The sequence below is a fragment of the Triturus cristatus genome, chromosome 3_2 (genome assembly GCF_964204655.1).
Source record: "Triturus cristatus chromosome 3_2, aTriCri1.1, whole genome shotgun sequence".
Classification (NCBI taxonomy): domain Eukaryota; kingdom Metazoa; phylum Chordata; class Amphibia; order Caudata; family Salamandridae; genus Triturus; species Triturus cristatus.
The window spans coordinates 1,112,967,045-1,112,990,934 of record NC_140584.1 but is presented as its reverse complement, the minus strand read 5'-3'; the positions used below and the strand labels follow the sequence as shown (position 1 = coordinate 1,112,990,934).

The 23,890-nt window shown below is 42.3% G+C and overlaps 1 protein-coding gene across 1 annotated transcript in view; it reads left to right on the top strand.

Moving 5' to 3' along the window:
* The window catches only part of WSCD1 (WSC domain sialate O sulfotransferase 1), a 244,185-nt gene extending 222,682 nt beyond the window's left edge, over nt 1–21,503 (top strand). The window contains exons 6-9 of the mRNA XM_085649909.1: nt 3,141–3,321; nt 15,754–15,918; nt 17,634–17,834; nt 20,786–21,503. Of these exons, the coding sequence (XP_085506035.1) occupies nt 3,141–3,321; nt 15,754–15,918; nt 17,634–17,834; nt 20,786–21,135 (897 nt within the window). The 3' untranslated portion in view covers nt 21,136–21,503. The remainder of the gene's footprint in view (nt 1–3,140; nt 3,322–15,753; nt 15,919–17,633; nt 17,835–20,785) is intronic.
* Nucleotides 21,504–23,890: the final 2,387 nt, after the last annotated feature.

Here is a 23,890-nt window from a genome sequence, read left to right as displayed (position 1 = left end):
ATTAAAATCCATCAGGTTTCACCTGCCAAAATATAATGATGGTCGAGGTCTTTAACACACCAGGTAATCACCGGATGCTGTAAATACAACCCAACTCAGAATTGCAAGCCAAAGTTCACATCAGCTATTCTTAGCTTGCTGTTGTGACCCCTAGCACACCCTTTGCTATCCCTGTTTTCCAGGGTCATGTAGCCAGTGGGATGGAACTGTAGGCCCCCACTTTTTCTCATATTTGCTTCCACTTCTAGTTCTTCCCTTTGTGTCTTAGCTGTAAACAGGAGACTATATGCTTGAGTCTGCTGGTGCCTCTATGACTCCAACCCCAACAAGGTCTGGTTTTCTGAGCTAACAAAATGTCTTCGTCAATAAGGCAGTACTTACTCAATCACAGGCTGATGGAAAACCAAATCTCAAAAAACATCCACCCCCAGCCACCTGAAGGCAATATTCCCAGCATGATGAGGAAAGAATGAGTTCAAAGGTGGGCTTCGTTGCCTAAGAGAGAAACATTACCTCATACATGCTCCTTCCCCATTCCCCAGGCACTGCGCACGGAAATAAAACAAGCATTGGCAAACCCACTAGATCTGGCTAACCTGAAAATATTTATATTTTTGCAACCAAGTGCAATTAGTAATAAAAGTAGTAAAAATAAAAATGCTGTGATCTAAAGATAAAAAACACAACAAGATGATGGACGGAGTGATGAAACTTTTTAACCACTCACCCCCAGTCAAGATATCTGGGTTTAATCCATTTTTCTTTTACTCACTATGCCACCTCAGTTTGGACCCAGCCATATTCAAATCAGTTTTGACCCTGCTCCTTATAGAAACAGTCCAGCCCAAATTGCCAGGCCAGGTCCTCCCTGACCAGAGGCTAGCATCCTAGGACCGTTTTAGGGGTATCACCCCTCATCAGCCAGACTGACTTGAATCCAGTAGCACAGCAAGCAAGGGAACCATGCCTGAGCATACTCCTGGCCACTCAGGGCGAACATAGCAAACACATCAAGATGAAGGACTAAGGGCTGAAACTTTTTAACTTTTCAACCACTCACCCCAGTCAAGAGATCTGGGTTTAATCATTCAGTCTTTTGCTCACTATGCCACCCTAATTTGGACCCAGCCAACTGCAAATCAGTCTTGACCCTGGTCCTCATGGGAACAGTCCAGCCCGAACTGTCTGGCCAGGTCCTGCCTGTACCAGAAACAAGCATCTTGGGACCGGTTTTGGGTTTTCATGCCTCATCAGCCAGGCTGGCTTGAATTCAGTGGCACAGCGAGCAAGTCACCCACGTCTGGGCTTACCCTTGGCCACTTAGGGAGAACATAGCAAACATAACAAGATGATGGACAGAGTGCTGCAACTTTACAACCACTCGCTGCCAGTCAAGAGATCTGAGTTTAATCCATTGTTTTTTTGCTCACTATGCCATCCCAGTTTGGACCCAGCCATATGTTGATCAGCCTTGACCCTGATCTCTTCACTGGGGGTGAATGTATGATTTGTTTCGCATTCTGTCCATCACTTGTCTGCCTTTTGTTATCCAAAGATGGCGCGCACATATTTGCAAAAAAGTAAAAAATGACTCTTTGCAAAAAAAAATGAAAAGAAACTGAAATGAAAGCAGAAATGAAACAGAGATTGCCCCGCCAGCCTTGGCATTTAATGGAACTTTTTTTGGGTGGTTGTCGATATGTACACAGACAAAATGTTCCACTCAGGGTGCAAGAGTCGACTGAAGTGGGCTGAATCATTTCTCCATGTTTCCGTGGGGCTGGTATTAAAATGTGACTAACACTTGAACAGACCAATGGATAAAGAGTACTGAATGAAATCCCCTGTAAGTATGATGATGTATGTATTTTAATGTTATTTGTTTTTGGAAAACAAGAGGCTGGTGAGACAGCTAAATCTGATTCTATGTCAGATCAAAATATCAGCTCAAAATGCCCACCTTTCTTTTCCTCTTCTTCACAGGCATTTTGTTTAAAAATATAAATTTTATTGAATTTATAGAATTGACAGCAACTTCTGAATTAAAGTATTTATATGGTTGTGAAGAAACTTTCTGGATACCTTACGTGGGTTCGCACTCTTCAAGACACCAATGGAAAGACTTACCTTCACAATATTGTGGTTGTCAGGACTCTCTCTGTGATGCTCTTGTGCACAATATTTCATGCGGAAGGTCTAGTATGCAACCAGTCATTGTTTGTGAGTGAGCATGAGAGTAGAAGCAGTGTGGTCCCAAACTGAAGCAGATACTAACATATAAACACCCTGGAAGGACTCATAACACCCTGCTTAATACGTGTGAATGAGTACGGTGAATGAGTAAAATTGGATTAGAGAATAAGAGATAAGGTACACAAGTAGGCCTGGGTGAAATCTTAATTACACCGGCGTAATTTTGATAATTTCGTGTAACAAAATGTAGGCAAAATAAGAGTGATTATGCCATTACGCCATGTTGTGTAATTTCGTGGATACATTTTATGTGAGAAACCATTCAGGTAATTTTTTAGCAGACGTGGCTTTTCCTTTAACATTCATTGTTGACAAACGTTTCAGGTAGATTTTTTGCCCAATCGGACTAATTAGGCAATTCCTGAGTCCAAAACTAGAAATCCAATCTTGAGCAGCAGATTTTGAATATGAGCAACCGCAAATCAACTGAAAATTATATTGTGGAGTGGAATTTATACCTGAATGGACTATTTGGGTACTTTTGTGTGTGAGGTGCATTTGGCAAAATTATTCAGAATTACATATTCTTGTGTGATAATTTTGCATAATTACACTACAGCAAATTGCCCAAGCTCCACACACCCCTATACAAGAGAGAGAAAGCTAACATGGTGATGGAGAATAACTAATAACTATTGTGAAATGCCTATGAAGACTGTGGCAGCTTTGTGTGCTGTGCACCACTAGAGTGAGTTCAGTTGTTAATGAGCATCATTTATGGACCAACCTGATCATATGGCTCCAAACCATCACGCGTAAAACCGATTCAATGGTTACCGACCAGGAAGAAACATATGTGACAATGTTTTCCAAACTCTACAAATGGATTTCAGGACTTTGTCTAAGACACCTCCATGTTATTCATAAAAGGTTTTATTTTCTGGCAGGAATTTCCGCTGGCCATCATGAGAGAGCTGGACTGCTACTGTGGCTATCGAACGATGAACTTTACGATGAACCACCCAGAAGACGAGTTGCACTGCTATGGCCTGCTGGTGAACGGCAGTGCTAATGCGAACACCCCAAGAGATGAAACCTACTGCACGGTGTACCAGACTCCTGTTCAAGGTGAGCGTTGCTTCTGAATGTGTGAGACCACATGTCTGGCCTTCGGGGGAGGCTGGCGGCTAAGGCCTGTGACATTGCAGGAGGTGTTGGATTGCACAATGGCTCTGTTCATTGTTTCCACGCCAGAGGCACTATGAACTGTAAAGCAGTATCTACTTGTGTTGCATAAGAGGAGAAGGGTGATTTGTCATTTTAGATACGTTCTGATGTCAGACTACAGTTGTAAAAAGAAAATGTCATCAGCATCAAATTATCTTTATTCTGCCAAAAGGACCATAGATGCACAAGTTGAAGAACAGATTACAAACAGATCACACACAATAAAATCACAAAGATACTTCATCCTTGCCTTTGCATGGCGTCATTACTGAGTCACACTGCATACTTTTTCCTTAAACTCCTCGCCCGAGTAATAAAGTTCAATACTGCGTAACAGATTGTTGGAGTCTCATAGCGTTGTAAAAACAGTAAACCTTCTTGTTGTGTTTTAAAACACTACCCTACTAAAATTGGGCGTAAAAAACGGATTCTAAAAGCATAACATAAAGTGCAGAATAACATAAAGTGCTTACTGTACTATATGGACAGTATCACATGGGCAGTGGGGTAATGAAGCGAACCACGTTCCATTAAAGGAAAAAGCCACCAGGAAATGAATCATATTTATTGGAAGGTGAGTTCAATAAAATCTGTGTTCCGGTGCCTTGAGCGTGAATTGCCCTGAATACCTTCGGGCAAACAAGTAGCGAGGTTACAGCATCAACCTACCTTTGCAGTGCAATAAGGGCTCTCTTTCTCCTGCATCTGCAGGGAGGAGGGAACCATGTCATGTTGCACCAACACCTACATCTTCCCTAGTTAGAGCAGGCAAAAAGGCCAGTTCCAGTGGGATCCGCCCCCCCCCCCACACCTATTCTCATGCGCTCTCAATGTGGATGTATCTGCATAAATGGCCTGGTGGAGCTGCAGGGTCCAACTGTGAGTCCACCCCAAACCATCCTTGCCTGTGTCCTCAAGTACACATAATGGCTACTTCCACCGCAACCGACTTCCCGACAGCTGCACCATGTGCCACACATGAGCATGTCTCGAGGGAAGGGGAGAGTATTATTGTGCACTGTGTGCTGTTCCCAGGCCTTTTAGAACCACATTGGAGCAAACCATTATAGTTTAGAGGCAGTGCTCCAGATCACATAAGGACACTGCATCCAGTCAATTTTCCTTGCACTCTCGGATTTGTAGGCCAGTTTGTATATCCTGAATAAAATAACTGTAAAAACAGGAATGGATGAGCATCTCATGACTCACCAGGATCCATTTAAAAGCCTGTTAGAAAGTAGAGGCACCCGCTAATTAAATTGAGTAATGGACCCTCCCTCAACAACTGGACATTAAAAAGAATATTGGGAGACATCTCAGAGTCCTGGGGCCTCATAAAGTTACTTGCAGCTTCACTGTATGGTCACGGATTCCACAGGACTTCCAGCATTCCAATAATCAGCAGTTGGGGGAACATTTTTCTATATGGTATCTTACAGATATGCCATGCCAAGGGTCTTGTATTTGTGGGACCACACTGCACTATCACACATAGCCTGCCCCCCTTATGGGACCTCCCCCGCTGCTCCCATCAAATGCAACATTTCTGATATACCTTTTACCATTGATTCCTAGCGTAGTTTGCACTATACAAGTATCTTTGCATTCATCTCCTAATGCAAGATGTCCATTTCGAAGATGCACAGTTGGTTGCTAGACAATATTCTTGGCTTCCTATTTACATGATAATACAGGCGTGTATTTAGTATCTAAACAGCTAAATATTTGCTACTTAGTGGAAAGACGTCAGTTCTAAGTTCCGATTGTGAAGTTGTTGGCAAGGCAATGTCGGAGAACTGTCCATCAAATGCTAAGTCAGGCCCAAAAATGTGAGGTTTTCTGGTTGGTGGCATGGAAGTCTTGGCATAAATCATACCAACAAGGAAGTACATATGCAATATGTGGTCCATAGGAAGAAGTACCTCTGGGCCTGCCCATCATTGATTTTTTAAATGTCTTTTTTGTGCATCTCTGTGGGATTTAGTAATGCATTTCGTTTTAAGATAGACACTAGACTTCAGTGTCATCAAATGATGTTACTTGTGATGTCATTGAGGTTAAAGGGTGTATGATGTCACTTCATCATTTTGGTGAATGAATGTGCATGCAGAGTTATCATCGCCTGTGAGATGAGGACTTGGAAGGGAGAATAATATCAGACGTGTCAAATATCACTCCATGTGGTATTACTTTCCAAAATAACTTGACTGAAGAATGAGGCCATGACTCCTATGCTCCAATTTTAACCTCCTATGTGGCATTCTTCTCATCTAGCAAGACTACATAAAAGTTCTGAAGAAGACACCAAATCTAAGTCGAGCCGGCAGACGCCGGCCGAAACACATTGTAAGTTGTGTCGAGCAGGTGGTGAACACGCTGTTTCATTAGGGCATTGATTCCACCTCTACAGGAGACTTGTGCATTGAGCTGAAGCATGCTGATGCAAATTAATGCACAGGGAGCAAGTTTCTCCGCTTGAAGAATCACGAATTAAATACTGCAACTCAGGTGTCTACATCAGCACAGTATGTCAATACTTAATCCATCAGTTGGAGAAAAACAGCTAGGCATTAAATCACTGAGAAAGCCATAAGTTATTCAAGCAATCAGGGATGCTGGAGTTCAGCTTCGAGTCCTGATGTCCTGCCAGGAAGACCTGGCCAGGGCAGGTGCAGCGCTGCAAAGGCATAGGTCACACAGTCTGCTGAGAAGCAATAGACCTGGCCAGGACAGGTGCAGCGCTGCAAAGGCATAGGTTACACAGTCTGCTGAGAAGCAATAGTTGAAGATCTGAAAAGTACATCTAGAAGCCAAGCTAAGTACTGGTCACAAAGTTATTTCTCCTGGTTGGAATATCTAGTTACTCCTTATTTTGAATTCGTTTTGATTGATGACCACTGTAAGAAGTATCACAACACACACTTTTCGTGTATTTAAAATAATGCACTGAGGCAAAAAGAAATTAAAAATATGTGTGTTTTTTCATTTGCCTAATATTATTTTTACATTCTAAAGAATGCGCATTGCTCTTCTGAATGTATTTATACTTTAATCTCCCAGTGGAAGCTGCAGAAAATAATCCTTGCATCAGAACACTGTTTACCATCTGTTTTTGCAACCTCTGAAGCCAGGATTCGCAAAGGCAGTGCCATGGCTCGCAAGCGAAAGACAGGGGTCGCAGCTAACACCCCCTACGACCTCTAAGTTATGTACATGTAACTCGTTAACGTTGCATATTTCTAGCAGCAAAATTCTAAAAAGGTGAATTTTTCCTCACACAGATTCTGTCAGACTTAACCTGGCAAGAGCTTTCGAATGAAAAGCATGGCATTATAGCACTGAACTTTATATTTGCATCAGAGCTTGGATTTCCGGCCCCTTTGGAAGGGGGGCCTTTGTATATTTTTCAGGATTCGTTCACGCTGTGACCTGGGGCACAGCATGTTTCAGACTACACCCCTTGAAAAGAAAAAGGCAGCAGCACTGAAATTAAAGCAAGAAAAAGATTGAGCACGTAGACAACCGGCACCATTTCTACATGCAGTGAACATGAGGAGGGGGGTAAATGCTGGGTGAGGAGAAGGAAGCAGATATGTAAAGTCTGATGAAGGGTGTTTTGATAAAGAAGTGGTGGCCCACATTTCATGCAAGATGTTAAGTGGCTGAACCGCAGTGGCGTCTGGGGGGAGGGGGTTGGGTGCGCGTGCCCAAATAAAATTAAAAAATAAATAAATAAACACTTACCTAACACGTCCTCCTTGCTACGACCTCGGACCTCTTCTTTCGTCGATTGAGCAAACTCCCTTGACAAATCCTGGCGCTGCTCACATACTAAAAACCAGTGTGACAGCAGCGCCCTGATTGGAGGAAGCGTTCTCTCTCGGGGCTCGTGAGCAGGGCCGGACTGGTCGTAGCGGGCACCGGGTAATCCCCCGGTGCGCCGCACGGGTGGGGGCTGGTTTTGGGCCCTTTGGCCCGTTTTTGTTACAGGGCCGTTTTTGCAAAAACGTCTCTGTAACAAAATTGGACGAAAACCGGCCTGGCAAAGAGCTCGGCGGTACCCCAACCCCCCGCGGGGGGTGGGGGGAGGGCGGCTGAGCACACTTTGCCAAGGCCGGTTTTGGTTCCCAGTCCAGCCCTGCTCCTGAGCAGACAGGAGACGTGCCTTTGCTCTCAACTCAGCTGTTCAAGACAGCGGGTTTGAGAGGTTTAAAGTGCACGTGTCTGGCTGGACATTGCAAGCCGGCCGGCCAAAGAGACTTGCGCACTTTAAACAGTGCACAGGCAGCGCTCTGCCCACCACTCCTCCCTGCTGCCACTCAGCAGGCCCACCGTGTCCTAACAATAGGTTCAGGATGGGATGATGAGAAATTAAATGGTAATGAATTAGCATTTTATTTTTTATCTCTGGGGTTTTCAGGGGCATTTAAGTGGGGCGACGCTCCTCCGCTGTAACGTAGGACCCTCCCCTGCTGAACCGTAGAAACAGGAGACCACTTCAATATCTGTGAGTTGGGAAGAGCGCTATGAGTAATCTAGAATAGGATTGGTGTAAACTGAATGCTGTGAAAAATCAGAGCAAATATAAAGTTAATTTCTCCAAGAAAACTTCATTTCTCTTTGGATGACTCTGTAATATATATTTATAAAATCAGAAGGGATCACAGAACGATCAGGCAGATGTCTCACCAGTATTTAGTAGGGAGAAGACCTCCACATTAGGGAGGGTCACAGGTCTAGTTCCAATCTGAGATGCTACTAAAATGAGATTTAGTGAATTTACTGGGGTGTTTTAGAGGTTAGGGACAGGGTAGATTTAAGGGATTGGGCTGGGATTAAGGGATCAGTGTGGGAGGGGCTTGGGGTGTAACCCTTACCACTCATTTACCTTTACCAATCATGCCTTTGCAAAGAAATCCATCGTAAAAGCATGCGTGGCAAAGGCATGCGTGGAAAAGATGCATTTGTGGTGAAGACCGCGTTGTTAAGGCGAAGTAATCACATGCGTGGGTCTATCATTCAGCCATGGAGCGTGGCTGGCTACAGGGACCAACTTAGGCCCACTGAACACAGTACCGGAATCCTGGTTGCGAAGAGATGCGCAGTCCCGTATTGAGGATGCATTGCGCAGCAAAGGTGATGCGAGGTCCAATCAAGGTAATGCGTTGCACAGCTGTGGTTCTGCGCTGCTGTGAATTGCAATGCAATGTCCTTGCACGAAGATGTATTGCGCCGCCGCGGTTCCGATGGGCTGTGTTGGGCGAGGCGATATCCTTGTGTGGAGATGTGTTGCACAGCTGCTGTTCCGATGGGTGATGCAAAATCCTTGAAGCCAAGAAGTTCGTGCAGCAGAGGCGATGCGTCAGTTCTGAAGGGAAATGCATTGAGCAGCAGAGGTGATGCACCAATTCTACAGGAGATGTGCTGTGCTACAGAGGAGATGTGTCCGTTCTTATGAATCCACAGATGGACCGGCAGAGCATCTTCAGGTCCACTTTCAAGGGTCCAGAACTGGGGAAGGACTACTTGGGGAGGGAAGGACTCACAGATGGCATAGTACAGGTATTGGTGTCAAGGTTATTGGAAGCCTGTTCTGTCCCTGAGACCTCTGATCAGGAGGCTAGCTAACTAGTCCTTAAATTCACTCTGGGGTCCTGGGTTTAGAGGTGCAGGTCCAGTCCTTCTCACCGAGGCAAGAGGGCAGCTGGTCAGCACAGCAGGGCAGCAGTCCTTCGGGGCAGCAGTCTAGCAGAGAGTCAGGTCTTTCAGCAGCACAGCAGTCCTTATTCCTGGCGAAGTCCAGATGTCCAGAAGTGTACTAAAGAGTTTGGTTTAAGGGTCCAATATTTATACCTCGGCCCTTTTGAATTAGAGGAGTCTTCTGGAGGTGTCCACCCTCTGAGGTGCCAGTCAACCTCTTCCTCTCTGTCCTGGCCTCAAGTTGTCTGGAGTCACAAAACATTAGTGACAAACCCTTTGTGGGAGTGCTCAGGCAGGGCCTTTGTGATGTGGAAGTGTGGTAGGTGACAACTCCTCTCTCTCGTTATCTCAGAGTGGGCCATCCTGCCAACAACTATCTTCCCTTTCTCTCACTGTCTGGCAGTAAAACACCACGACCAACTGCCAACTATACTTAAGTCATGTGACCCTGGATCAGACTGCAGGCACCAACTGGTTAGGACAAAAAAATGCCAAGTTTCTAGAAGTGCAAAAACCTATAGGGGTTAAGCCCAACGGACCGGGGCCAGGTAGGGCTATTCAAAATTCAGAACACAAAACAATGAACCTGGCTCCGTACTACCGTACACTCCTACTACTCATGGAGTAACGAACAGTCAACTCTTTTATCTGTCCGAATGGAATTTTTATTAGACCATTCCTGTTTCTTATTAATTAAAAAATTGCTAAACACAATTTTTTGGACTGAAAAAGAAACACAGACTTATTAAATTCACACATGAACTTGCACGTATATACAATTCACATTAACATACACTTAAAGGCAAAAATTGACTTAGACACTTTGAAAAAAATTATTGGCAACAGCTTGAAACATGAAAAAAGCAGCAAATGAATTCATACATTAATCTGATGCAAAACACATTTTTAGGAAAATTTACATCATATACAAAATTTAGTAATAAAAATGAAAATATCCAATGTTATGAACCACATGTGCTACTCCAACTCCAGCGTCAAAAGAGTGTCTGAATAGTATATCAATCCTTTATCCAATAATTTCCTTCAACTCTCGCCGCATTCAGAATTAACTGAATGCCTCCCAAAATGCCAACGCGTTTCAAGACCCAGGCGAATAGTACTGGGACTATCATCAATGCTTCATATAAATGGACCGAATATTCTACAAAAAACAAAATAAATAAATGATGCAAAAACAGTGTCACCCCGAACTGACTCTCTCTCTTGTACATGTAACTAACTTTCTGCCACTGGACTCGTTTATGTTACTGCCTACAAGGCTCCCTGAACACTTTGCCAGTATGAGTTTCTGAAATGAAAGAACCAAAGTATTGAATATATCTACTGCTACTCTCGACTTACAACCCCCGAGGGAAGCACCAAAAAGATATGTACCTTTACTGCAGAGTATGGGCAGGACTGAGTTCCTTGAAGACTCTTTATTCTACCAATGAAAAAACGATATTGTCCTCATTTAACAATGTATCCAAACAGGCAAAATGCATAAAGCACTTTAAAACACTATTAACAAGCGGACTTACTTTACCGCATCTTCACCAATTCAAAACTCTGAATGTAATGGACTTTCCTTTTGCTCAAATACAGGCGTGCTTTCCCTCACGGGTATTATCTAAAAGAAGTACAAACATAAGCGCATTTAAGCATACGGTCGTATGTTTTTTAGTATTGTAATTTTTAACCAAACAAACACAGGGGCAAAACAGTAACTTACTTTTCACTCAAAAACGAGAAGGAATATTCAACTCGTGCACCATGCTGGCTGTAACTCAACTCTGCATCTCAAACCAGAGCACTTCCTATTTGGAGAGCTATGAATCATTGGAAAAGGAAATTTGCCCAATCAAAACGCTCTAAAGTCCCTCTTTTTGCAAATGCTCATGAATTGCATTATGGGATTTGTAGTATACACACTACACTCTAGATAATTCAGTCATGCCATTCAATCCAGTGGAAGCACTATCAAATTTTAAAATAAGATAAGCTTCCTTTCTCAATAATGCGGCATCAATATCAAAATAGCGTTTGGTTGTTTCAAAGCTAGACAAAGCTGTCCATTTAAAATCCTTCTCAGTATGGGCCAATAGTGTCCGGGAGTGATTCTCTATTAGAGCCCATTTCCAAATACGTGGATTATTTTCTTAAACCCTTCTTGACCGGGGTACCTTCTTATTTGCGTGACACGGCTGTTTTTATCAATAAGATTGAAGGCCATGAATTTGATGAGTTGACCCAATGGATGGTGTCGTTTAACGTCACCTCATTATACATGCAGATACCCCAAGATGAGGCACTTCAAGTGATTGAGGCCTACTTGGAAGAAAGACCTCGTCCTCATAGGGTACCCTCACAGTTTATTCTTCAACTAGCAGAGGTTGCCTTAAAGAAAAATTATTTCAGATTTGATGATTACTTTTTTATTCAGCTCAAAGCATCAGCTATGGGCTGTCCGTTTGCGCCAGAAATGGCGATCCTCTTTATGGCCAAATATGAGGATAGATTTATTTTTAACAGCAATCCATTTAAAGAGCATATAGCTCAATGGTTACGCTATATAGATGACATCTGGTGCTTGTGGAATGGGTCTAAGGAAGAGTTGGAAAGTTTCTATGGTTGGCTAAACACCCGCCATCAGGATATCAAATTTTCATTGACCATGAGCAGGACAAAGCTGACGTTTTTGGATGTTGAAGTAGCGTCCAATGATAAAAAGTTAACAACTACTTTGCATAGAAAGGCAACTGATAAAGATACCATCCTTCACCATACAGGTGCTCATCCTAGGAGCTTGAAAGAAAATCTTCCGTATGGACAACTATTAAGAATACGTCGCAATTGTTCATCAAAATCAGATTTTGAACATCATGCGGCGTTATTTAAAGAACAGATGATCCTTCGTGGGTACCCAAAAAAGCTCTTGAAGCATTCAATAAAGAGAGCGTGGTACACGCCACGGGAAGATCTTTTACAAAAGAAGGAGAAACCACCATTGGAACGTATGATTTGTGCGACCACTTTTGGTCCGGATTCAAACAGATTCAGGCAAGTTATAATGAAAAATTGGCACTTGCTTGAAAAATTAGAATGCGTTTTTCCAAAACCCCTGTTCGCAATGAGAAAAAACAAGAGTATTGGTCAACAACTAGTACGAGCAGACATCTTTCCCATTCAAAATAAACAGTCTTTAAGATCGCAATGGCAATTGAAACCGGTTGAGGGCCATTATAAATGTGGAACGTGTGCAGCTTGCGATTCAACCATTGAAGGTGTTGAATTTTCCCATAATGGTACCAAATGGCGCCATTCAGAATTCACTAATTGCAAATCACAAAACATAGTGTATGCAATTGTCTGCCCGTGTGCCTTATTATATATTGGCAAAACAAATCAACAAATGAATCAAAGGATCACGCAGCACCATTCTAGGATTAAAAAGAAAGTGTTGACTGCCCCTATGGTGCAACACTTTATTGACAATTCCCATACTGTGAAGGATTTTAAATGGACGGCTTTGTCTAGCTTTGAAACAACCAAATGCTATTTTGATATTGATGCCGCATTATTGAGAAAGGAAGCTTATCTTATTTTAAAATTTGATAGTGCTTCCACTGGATTGAATGGCATGACTGAATTATCTAGAGTGTAGTGTGTATACTACAAATCCCATAATGCAATTCATAAGCATTTGCAAAAAGAGGGACTTTAGAGCGTTTTGATTGGGCAAATTTCCTTTTCCCATGACCCATAGCTTTCCAAACAGGAAGTGCTCTGGTTTGAGATGCAGAGTTGAGTTACAGCCAGCATGGTGCATTAGTTGAATATTCCTTCTCGTTTTTGAGTGAAAAGTAAGTCACTGTTTTGCCCCTGTGTTTGTTTGGTTAAAAATTACAATACTAAAAAACATACGCCCGTATGCTTAAATGCGCTTACGTTCGTACTTCTTATAGATAATACCCGTGTGGGAAAGCACGCCCGTATTTGAGCAAAAGGAAAGTCCATTACATTCAGAGTTTTGAATTGGTGAAGATGTGGTAAAGTAAGTCCGCTTGTTAAAAGTGTTTTAAAGTGCTTCATGCATTTTGCCTGTTTGGATACATTGTTAAATGAGGACAAAATCGTTTTTTAATTTGTAGAATAAAGAGTCTTCAAGGAACTCAGTCCTGCCCATACTCTGCAGTAAAGGTACATATCTTTTTGGTGCTTCCCTCTAGGGGGTGTAAGTCGAGAGTAGCAGGAGATATATTCAATACTTTGGTTCTTTCATTTCAGAAATTCATACTGTTAAGGGAGTCCAGTGGCAGAAAAGCCAAAAACTCTTGGAGCAAACGAGCTGGAGTGGCCGCTCCATCTCTAGAAAACAGGCACTCACTAAGTTAGTTACATGTACAAGAGAGAGAGTCTGTTCGGGGTGACACTGTTTTTGCATCATTTATTTATTTTGTTTTTTGTAGAATATCCGGTCCATTTATATGAAGCCCTGATGATAGTCCCAGTACTATTCGCCTGGGTCTTGAAACGCTTTGCCATTTTGGGAGGCATTTAGTTAATTCTGAATGCGGCGAGGGTTGAAGGAAATTATTGGATAATTGATTGATATACTATTCAGATACTCTTTGACGCTGGATTTGGAATAACACATGTGGTTCATAACATTGGATATTTTTATGTTTATTACTAAATTTTGTATATGATGTAAATTTTCCTAAAAATGTGTTTTGCATCAGATTAATGTATGAATTCATTTGCTGCTTTTGTCACGTTGCAAGCTGTTGCCAATCATTTTTTCACAGTGTCTAAGTCCATTTTTGTCTTTAAGTGTATGTTGATGTGAATTGTATATACGTGTAAGTTCATGTGTGAATTTGATAAGTCTGTGTTTCTTTTTCAGTCCAAAAAATTGTTTTGATCAATTTTTAAATTAATAAGAAACAGGAATGGTCTAATAAAAATTCCATTCGGACAGATAAAAGAGTTGACTGTTCGTTACTCCAAGAGTAGTAGGAGTTCATTGTTTTGTGTTCTGAAGTTTCTAGAAGTGGCGTTTTCAGAATTCTGACTTTATCACTAAAGATCGCTTTTTTTAGCTCCTAGACGCCTCAGGGTATTAGTTGCGCTATATAAATATATACAAAATAAATGAATTACAATTCTTTAAACACAAAACTGGAGCTGTCTACCTGCTCTGAATTAAAAGTTATCACTTGTTAAATGTAATAAGGCAACATACTGTTATCCTATAGGAGAGGTAGGCCTTGCAGTACACAGAAATTAATGTAAGGGTTTTTTACTACCATGACAGGTCAAACTTAAAAGAACATGTCCAGCTTTTTAAATACACTGCATCCTGCTATCTGGGCTGTTCACGGTCTACCCAAGAGCTGATAAAAAAGAAAGGTTTGGGCCTGTCAAAAAGGTTTATTTTGCCAAATTGAAAAGACATTTTAAAACTGCACACACAAGCTATGATGGCAGGCCTGATACATGTTTAAAGTGTCACTTAAGTGGGTGGCATAATCAGTGTTGCAGGCCCACTAGCAGCATTTAATTTACAAGCCCTGGACACATGTATTACGACCTTATTAGGGGATTACAAGTAATTTAAATAGGTCAATTGGGTGTAAGCCATTCCTACCATGTTTTAAGGAGAAAACACAAGCACTTTAGCACTGGTTAGACAGTGGTAAAGTGAGCAGATTCCAAAATGCCCAAAAAAGTGGGTTCTGAAAACAAGAGGGTGAAGTCAAAAGGTTTGTGGATGACCCTGCAGAAAGGGCCAAGTCCACCTGAGCGCCAGTGAGGTATTTGCACTTTGCATATGTTAGGCCAGAATGTATATGTATCCATTAAACAAATCTGCTCTATTTGGGCATGATTCACAAGGACAGAATTATAACAGTAGACTAGATTTCGAACCTTCAGAGCATTTATAAAAATTCAACAGAATACTCATGGAATGAGCATTAAGTTTGAGAATACTCATGGAATGAGCATTAAGTTTGCAGAGTAAAACCATTTTTAAGCTAGCATATTGCCAGCCCACATACCTTTCAATCTGCCACTATGTAAATCTTCCACACATATTTCTGCTTTAACTTATTTAAACTCCAGAGATAGTAGGTAAAGTAGAAAGAGCGGAGGGAATGGAATGGCAAGGGTAAGATGTGGCTAAGGACAAAAAGTGAAAACATCAGAAATTGAATATAGCTAAGAGAGCCATGCTAATTATTTCTTCTGCTACCTTCATGACCCTTAAGACCAGTGGTAGCAAGGATCAGCCATGCTGATTTAAGCATTTCTATCATGCGTGTGTTGCCACGTGCTAAAATGAGACTATTTTATACTACTGGATATAATAATCTCTACCCAATTGATAATTGTGTAATTGATAAACGACAGTTTTTCATTTCAGAGACTACGGTCATTTTGTGAACACGTTTGATATAAATTTAATAGCTATGGTGTTTTTTCCTTGTAAAGATATACTAGATTTTTGTTCTTTCATTTTGTAAATTTATTGCATTTTCTTCTTTAATTTGTACAATTGTATTTGTGTGTGGTTTCTTTGCTGTCTGTTAAATAGTATTTGTAACAAATGACTGTGTTTCATGTTTTCAGACACCAGGTGTACAGATAGGAGGTTTCTCTCTGCGAAGTCAAAGGTTTTTGTAGCATTATCCAGCTTTCCTGGGGCAGGGAACACATGGGTGCGACATCTGATTGAACACGCCACAGGATTCTACACAGGGAGCTTCTACTTCGATGGAGCACTGTACAATAAAGGTAAGAAAGAAATGGACACAGTTGTATCACCTCTTTCTTTTAACCATTCCTTTTGACTCCACTCTAGAGCCACCTTTATTCACCTTCATTCTCCACCTTGGTTCCACCCCCATACATCTCCTACTACATCCATACTCTCTCAACCACCCTTTCACTCATTATTTTTATATAGGGTCGTTTAGAGCAACACTGTAAGTGCTAGAATGTGCTTTGTTGATATTACCACACATTGTTACTAAATTCACTTGTTTAAACGCCCACAGAAACCAGAATGCAGTAAACCCGCATTGATCCACATTGACCTTCCTTCACCAATCTCCTGGCCAGTGCATGGGAATTCACCCTTGCATGAATGATCAAAAGAGAGATGGTCTATTTAAAACTGAGCTCAAGATCAGGGATGAATAGGCTGGACTGTGTGTAGGATACATTAAACTTTGCTCTACCTCAGCCCTTCTTTTGCCTATAGGACTGTCACTTAACTTCCATTTAACTGGTTAACATCAAAGGTTAACTCAGCCATCATACCAGATGTGTTGCAAGATAGTTGCACAATTTGGCCATAGGTTTTGGCAGTGAATATTTACACTTCAAATTAATGCTTCAGCAAAAATTGTGCACGTGTAGATTTGCAAGGACTTGCACTGCAGAAGAACCTCTGATGAAATAATTCAGGAAAGAGAAGATTAAGACTCAGGGCTAATGTTATCAACAATTTGAGAGTCACGCAAACCAGAGCGAAGTGTGGGTTTGGGATTTACTTTCCAGGAAAACTTGTTTTGGCACTGGAAAGTAGCCCTTAAGTACCACTAAATGGCACATTGCACTATTTTTCAATACTTTGCATCAAGCGAGCATCACATGAACAGCTATGGTTTTTGATGAAAAGCCCTATCTACTAACATTTGTAGGATGGTGTTGTGCCAAGATGTATGCCTCCATGAGGCAGGTGTGAAGTTGTAAAAATGTTTTCTTTTATCCAAACTTTTCAAAACTGTGCATGAGTGCTATGCTTTACAGCACCCATGCGGAGTGGGAAAAGGTTTAAAGTATGTCTTAGCATAGTGTTTATACTGGAAGAGCGCTCCTCTTGTACAAAACTGATGCTAGACATTATGCCCACAATATTGCATCATGGTGCAAAGGTGCATGCGTGGCACTAGGTTGCAAGAAGGTGTGCTAGTGCAAGGGCTGACTCAGCATATCTCAGTACATATGGTGCTAACCTGCTCTCTCCCTTTCATGCAACGCAGCGCAGCATCTTTTGTTGCTGAGCTGCACCGTAGTGCGTGGAAAATAGTTCATGTAGCACTCAGTGTTTCACTGGACCGTTGGGGCATTTCTAAGTTTTTTAAATATTTCGGACGCCTCTACTAATTCCGAAACCCTTGTGACATCCGCTGGCGTTTAATGGAGCTTTCCCATGACATGCAATTTTCCCTAATGAGTCTATTCTGAAAAATACCAAGGATGGACTCAATTGAATTAATTTTTAATATGAGTAAAATAACATACTCAAAGAGGGCACATTAAATTGCAATCATCTGCGCTTTCGTAGTGTCGAGGATTCTACTTTTGTGTAACCTGTAGCATTCTTCTGAAGAACAACAAAACATCCCTCTTGCTCTCTCACGGTTTGTACTTCACGTGTCACACTGTGTAACCTATACCGACACTAACAGGACTTGCACATGTGGATCATGCATTTGTTACAGGTTTTAAAGGTGAGAAGGATCACTGGAGAAGTGGGAGAACAATCTGTGTAAAGACTCATGAGAGTGGCAAGAGGGAGATCGAAATGTTTGACTCTGCCATCTTGCTGATCAGAAACCCTTACAAAGCGCTGATGGCGGAGTTCAACAGGAAGTGCGCTGGCCATCTAGGATATGCGACCGAGAAGAATTGGAAGAGCAAAGGTAAGAAATACCAGGCAGGGCTGGACTGGTCTTTTATCCCACCAGGCATTTCCCCCAGTCGGTTGGAGCATTTGGAGGTGTCTTTTGAAAACCGAGGGACGCTTCTGTTTCCTCTGTCCCTTTGCACAGCTCCCCAAGGTTAATTGTAGTAGGCGCAGGCTTCAAGGGAGAAATAAATCAATAGAGAGTAAGGGAAGAAGAGAGAAAGCATCCAGAAAGGGAGCAGAGAGAGTGGAAAGAAGGACAATGAGAGAATGGATGGATGGAAAGAGAGCGGTTGCGCAAGGAAACAACCGGTGCGGGACTGATTTGAGCATTTTTGCCAGGGCTGCTGTTGGTTCCACAGTCCTGCACTGATACAGGGGCCCAATAAGCCGCAACCACAAGTACACCCTCAACCTGTTCCAGTGTGCATACTTTTGAGGTACTCTTTTATAGGTTTCTGAGAAGTATACTACAGGTACACTGTGTTGCTAACATATTCACGTGGCCAAATGGCTTGTTCTTCTCTATCTTACGGTCTTTCGTTGCTTTATAACCTAACATTTCCTACACTAAAAGCCATAGTTTAAATGATTGAATGGACCTTCGGAAAGTTGTCTATGATAGTAAAGATCATAATGAGTTTAAATCTGTCAGTCATTTCCAAAGTGTCTTGAGTTCTTTTGGGCTCTCCCTGAGGCATGCAATGGTTTTGGAGCCCATTACAAGTCGGCTGATAACCAACCAAGGGCCAAATTTACAACGAAGTAACACAGCGCGGTGCTGCAAGCCATTTGGCTGTGCTGCATTACTTTCAGAGCAAAGGGATACATCATATATACAACAATATGACATATTCCTGAGCTAAGCCAGGGGTCGCCTCCAGTGGCACCCCGCAGTCGTCAAGGGGTTCCGTCTACCCTCTTTAGATCACACAACCTCCGCCTATTACTAGCAGAGCTCCTGTGTGATAGTAGAAGTCAAGAGACTGCCAACTGATGAGGCTGTCCCAACTGCAAACCCAGTTCCCAGAATTTTAGAGAAACTCTTCTCCTTCAGAGTGTTCTTGCAGCTCTGTACCTCTACTGTCACTGTGAGTGCATAATGGGCCAGTGCCACTGGCCCTGGAGAGCTTAATCCATAATCCAGAGAGTCCTATCTAGTCCAAGTCCTGGGTGTCCTAGCACCCCACACAGAGATTCAATCATCTTCAGGGTCCTGTGAATTCCATTTTCATTCTCTCATCTTCTCCTCATGCAGAGGTTTTTAAGGGGAGGTTGAAAGTTCCAGAGGCAGGCCCCTCTTCCCATTGCATGGGTGACACATCATCACACCACCCTTGTTGTAACCCTACTGCACAGCATTTTGGAATATTTTAGCATGCCAACTTGAAGTGTTCTGTTGAAAGACACCTCTGAGAATCTGAAACCATGCTCTTGCCTGCCTCAGTTGGCTGGTCCGTTCCCACCAAGACGCCACTCCTGAGTTTGACTTTGGAGTACTCGTCCTTTGTTTTCCTTTGGATGAGACTTCCGACGTCTGGTGCAGTGTAAAAAGTAATTAACACATCCAGAGTAAAGAAAAGCAAGAATCTAATAGGGTACCAAGTAAGAGAAATGTAATAAAGTTTGAGTGCCGATAGGATAACATTAACAGTACATCTTCACTCATAATTCCTGTTTTCCATACGATTGGTGCATACCCCTAGTCTCTTGGCCTAAGTATGGCAAAAATGTGCTTTGGTGCAGATTTCAGCCTGCATCCTTTTATGTGAAGCACTGTAGACTCGCTATGAATGCCCTCTCACATTATCAGAGCTTCACAGGTCATCACCAATCGATGGCAAGTCCATTCTGCTACAGGCTACCTGGGCGCAGACACTGGGCTGAACTACACTGTAGTCCCACTCACTCAGTCCATGAGCCCTTACCTTAGATGTGCAATGACAGACCTTCCTATGAAATGCAGATCATTTCTAACAGAGTTTACAGTGAGTGGGACTTGCTTAGGAAGACTCACTCACACCAGAAGTCCAAAAATTGGGTATTCCAAAAAGCAAGCATCTCAGGAGCTAAATCGGTCAGAGCCCAGCCCATATTCTTAAACTTCTCTTCATTGTTTTTTTTTTTGTCCTCATTCTCCTAGGATATTCACAGATTTATTCTAGGTTTCTCTGGGGCCCCCATCTTGATCCGCACCGACCAGGAAAAACTCTGTTTCCACTTCTCATTATTGTTGTAATTAGTCCCAGAGATTATGTTTATGCTGTAGAGGAAGAACCTGATACATGGAGAGACCACTTGCTTGTAATAGACATTATTGTTAATATTTCTTCTTGTACTTTCATGTGCAATTTTCTCTTGAGCTGGTAGTTGCTATACCACTCTGATCTACAGTGCCTTTAGTCAAGATTTAGGAATGAAAAATGTGCTACACATATTATTCGCCGCTACAGAAAACAAATTCCTTTAATAAATGCCAATATTTTAAAGATTTGCAATAACCCTCACTTTCTCAGAGCCATTGATATTATTATGATATTAGGAAATAACTGATTTTTTTATATGGTCATAACTTTCAAAAGTTAAACATTCGTGCTATGGTTTGTTAATATCACCCCAACCAATGATACTCATTTTATGAAATGGCATGTAAAAAAAGTCAACACTAACCCACCGAGTTAAATTAGTCAATTTCGTCTGTTATGATCATCATATCAAATTAAAGAAATTGCCATCATTAAAATATGTTAGAACTGATCTTTTATGTACTTGTAATGACAGAAGCAGGGCTGATATGAGATGAATATTTTTTCTCAATCATGTTTGGCTTCATCACTCACTTCTAGTTATTGTTGGAAGTTCATTTTGTGAATAGCAGGTTGCCCTTATTTGCTCAATCTTTTCCTATAAAACAAATCAATATAACATCCCTCTGATTATGTTGTTGTTTGGTTTCCCTTCTCACAGAGTGGCCAGATTTTGTCAACAGTTATGCATCCTGGTGGGCTTCTCACACGCTCGACTGGTTGAATCACAGTAAGAACCTCCTGGTGGTGCACTACGAAGATCTCAAGAAGAACTTAATCCATAGACTGAAAGAAATGGTGGAGTTCCTCCACCTAGAAGTGGATCATGACCGCTTGCTGTGCGTAGAAAACAACAAAGATGGCAACTTCAAGCGGTCGGGAGCGGGTCCTGATCTGGACCCCTTTACACAGGAAATGAAAGATCTCATTGATGGACACATACGCACAGTGGATGAAGCCTTGAAACTTAGAAACTTAACTGGCCTTCCTAAGGAATATGCACTGAGATGATGTTTATAGATTTATGTTTTCAAAGACTTTCTTTTCTAGCATTTGCAGTGGGAGGCAGCAGAGTGGACCATCAGATGATTGCACACGGACTCTCAGCGTGGTCTTTTCAGCACTCGCTGATCTCATGAAAAGGTCAGCAAAGGATAGAAGCTGGCTTAGAACAACAGTACAAGCTATTAGTGCCTGGGAATGTAGATCCTCCTTACCGACCTGCTGTGAGTACAGCAGCGGGATGCTGGTACTTTTGGAAGAATTTCCCTTTTTTGACTCTCCAGTCTCCTAGCAATACCTGTCATGAGTAGCTCAATTTTTGGCAGTACTAGAGTTGACATCTGTTGTGTTTTTATTAAAGAATCTTGCTTTTCTGAGTTGTGCAAACATTTTCTTCTCTTGGTGGGCATTGTTTTGGTACACAGACTTGGCATGCATTTTAGCAATTTGCATTATTAAGGTGAAAATAGTGTAACTCATCATAAGGAGGAGCAAATCATGTCTTGATGCAAGTTTGATTGTGTAACTGGGATATATGGGAATCTTGTGATGGCTCTGTCTTTTTTGAAAACTGCTGATTATCTCTCACCACGCTCTGCATCCTAACTCCAAAGCACACAATTTACAATAAGGCACGTTTTGTCATCCATAGAGTAACCTGCCGCGGTGAATGGTCCCAGCCCTGGGTTGGACTTGCTCATGTTATAGGGCATGTCCATTAAACCTTTCCCTGCAATTCAGCAGACTCAGCACTGATGCCAAGTGACTTAGAACAGCAGCACCCTTCTGCCTCCTGGGAGTCATGCTTAGTTTCTAGAGTGTAGTGGTCTGACACTGACGCTGTTCTTGCACTTTCAATGAACACCCACAGTAACACCTTTGGAATGCCCCTTTCACACAGAGTAATGCATGGAATGGGCACGTATTTACAAAGCCATGAAAAGTCATGCAGGGTGACTTTACGTGGCCACGTCGATATGCACAGGCACACTGCGCTACTAGTGCATCAAAAACAGTGCGCACCGGTGGCGCAATGGCCTTGTAAATAAGGCCCTGCATATTTTACTTTTGTAATGGCAGTCATTAGCCAATCATATACTGTTTTGTCATCGACATGTACCGCAATATACTGCTAAACTACTGTGGTATACTAAGGGCCAATATATCAGTAATCGTTTTGTGCATTATGGGCCTCAAAATAATCTTTAGAGGCATATTCCTCTTTCTATGTCTGCTGCAGAGTGCAGCACAAATAGAAAGAGGAAGTAACGAGGAGAAAGTAACGAGGAGAAATAAGGATATTTCTCCTCATTATGCCTCTACTGGGAAGGCGTATCTTTTTGACTCATTACGAGGTTATGAATTCTGGAAAATCTGGGAACGAGTCAAAATCCATGGGAGTTGCATGGGTACAACCACGCAACTCCCATGGAACACCTTCCAAGGGCAGAGTAAGGCAATGCAGTGATTTGCACTCTGTTGCTTTACTCCAGATTTATAGAGCCACTGAGGACTATGCAAAGTGGCCTTGCATAATCCTAAATCTCACTTAAGGTTTGTATTGCGCGTGTACGACATTGCATGCTCCACTCTACACCTCTCCACTCTACACTATTCTTCCGCTCTGCAAAACTCCATTCTGTGCCACTTCATGCTACGCCACGCCACTCTATGCAACCATACTGTGCACCATTCCACTGCTTACCACTCCACTCCACTCCACTCTACTCTATGCTTTTCCACTCTATGCCACTCCACTCTATGCCCCTCCGCTATAAGACACTGTACCACACTTCACCCTACAAAGATGTCACTCTACTCTGTGACCGTCCACTCCACTGTATCACACTCCATGCCACTTCACTCTATGACACGCCACTCCACTCAACCACAAGCCACACAATTCTAACATATGCCACTCCACTCCATGACATGCCACTCCACTACACTCAACACCACTCAACCTACAAAACGCCACTCCGCTCTATGCCACTTCACTCTACGCCACTCCACTCTACTCCATATATGCCATTCCATTCTACGCCACTCAAATATTTGACAATGCACTCTATGACACTGCATAGTATGCCTCTCCACTCTATACTATTCCACTGTACTCCACTACACTCTATGCTATTCCACTCTAAGTCACTCACCTCTATGCCACTTCACTCTATTCCACTCTCCACCACTCCACTGTAAGCTGCTCCAGTCTATGGCACTCCACTCTATTCCACTATACTGTGTGCTATTCCATTCCATTCTGTCCTCCCTCCACCCTGTGTCCCTTTTGAAGCAAGTAACCTGGATGACCAAATCCTTTCTTAAGCTGAACAGAGCAAAAAATGAACTTATTATCCTGGTGAGTCACTCCTCCCCCGAATGGGTCCTGGATTGGCCAGGATATATCACCACCCCACTGCTAAAATGGCAAAAGAAAGTTTGGGGGCATGGCTTGATAAAACTCTGATAATGGAAACACAGTCTTCCAAACCTTTGACTAGTTTTTTTGGAGTCCTGTGAATGTTGCGCAAGAACTTGGCTCTCCTCCCTCCTACCTCAAGGCTCCTGGTAGTTCAGGTTTTGCAAACCATGTGTCATGGGTAGGGTCAATAGTTTGAGTGTGGAGGCTGGCCAGGAATGTATAGTTTCTGCATCAAGCTTCAAGATTCCTTGTGCTTCATCTTTCAACTCTAAGATGGAGGAAATGCCATGTAGGGGCTTGAATGTAACATTAAAGTCTCTTGCAATCAGGAGGGGCGAT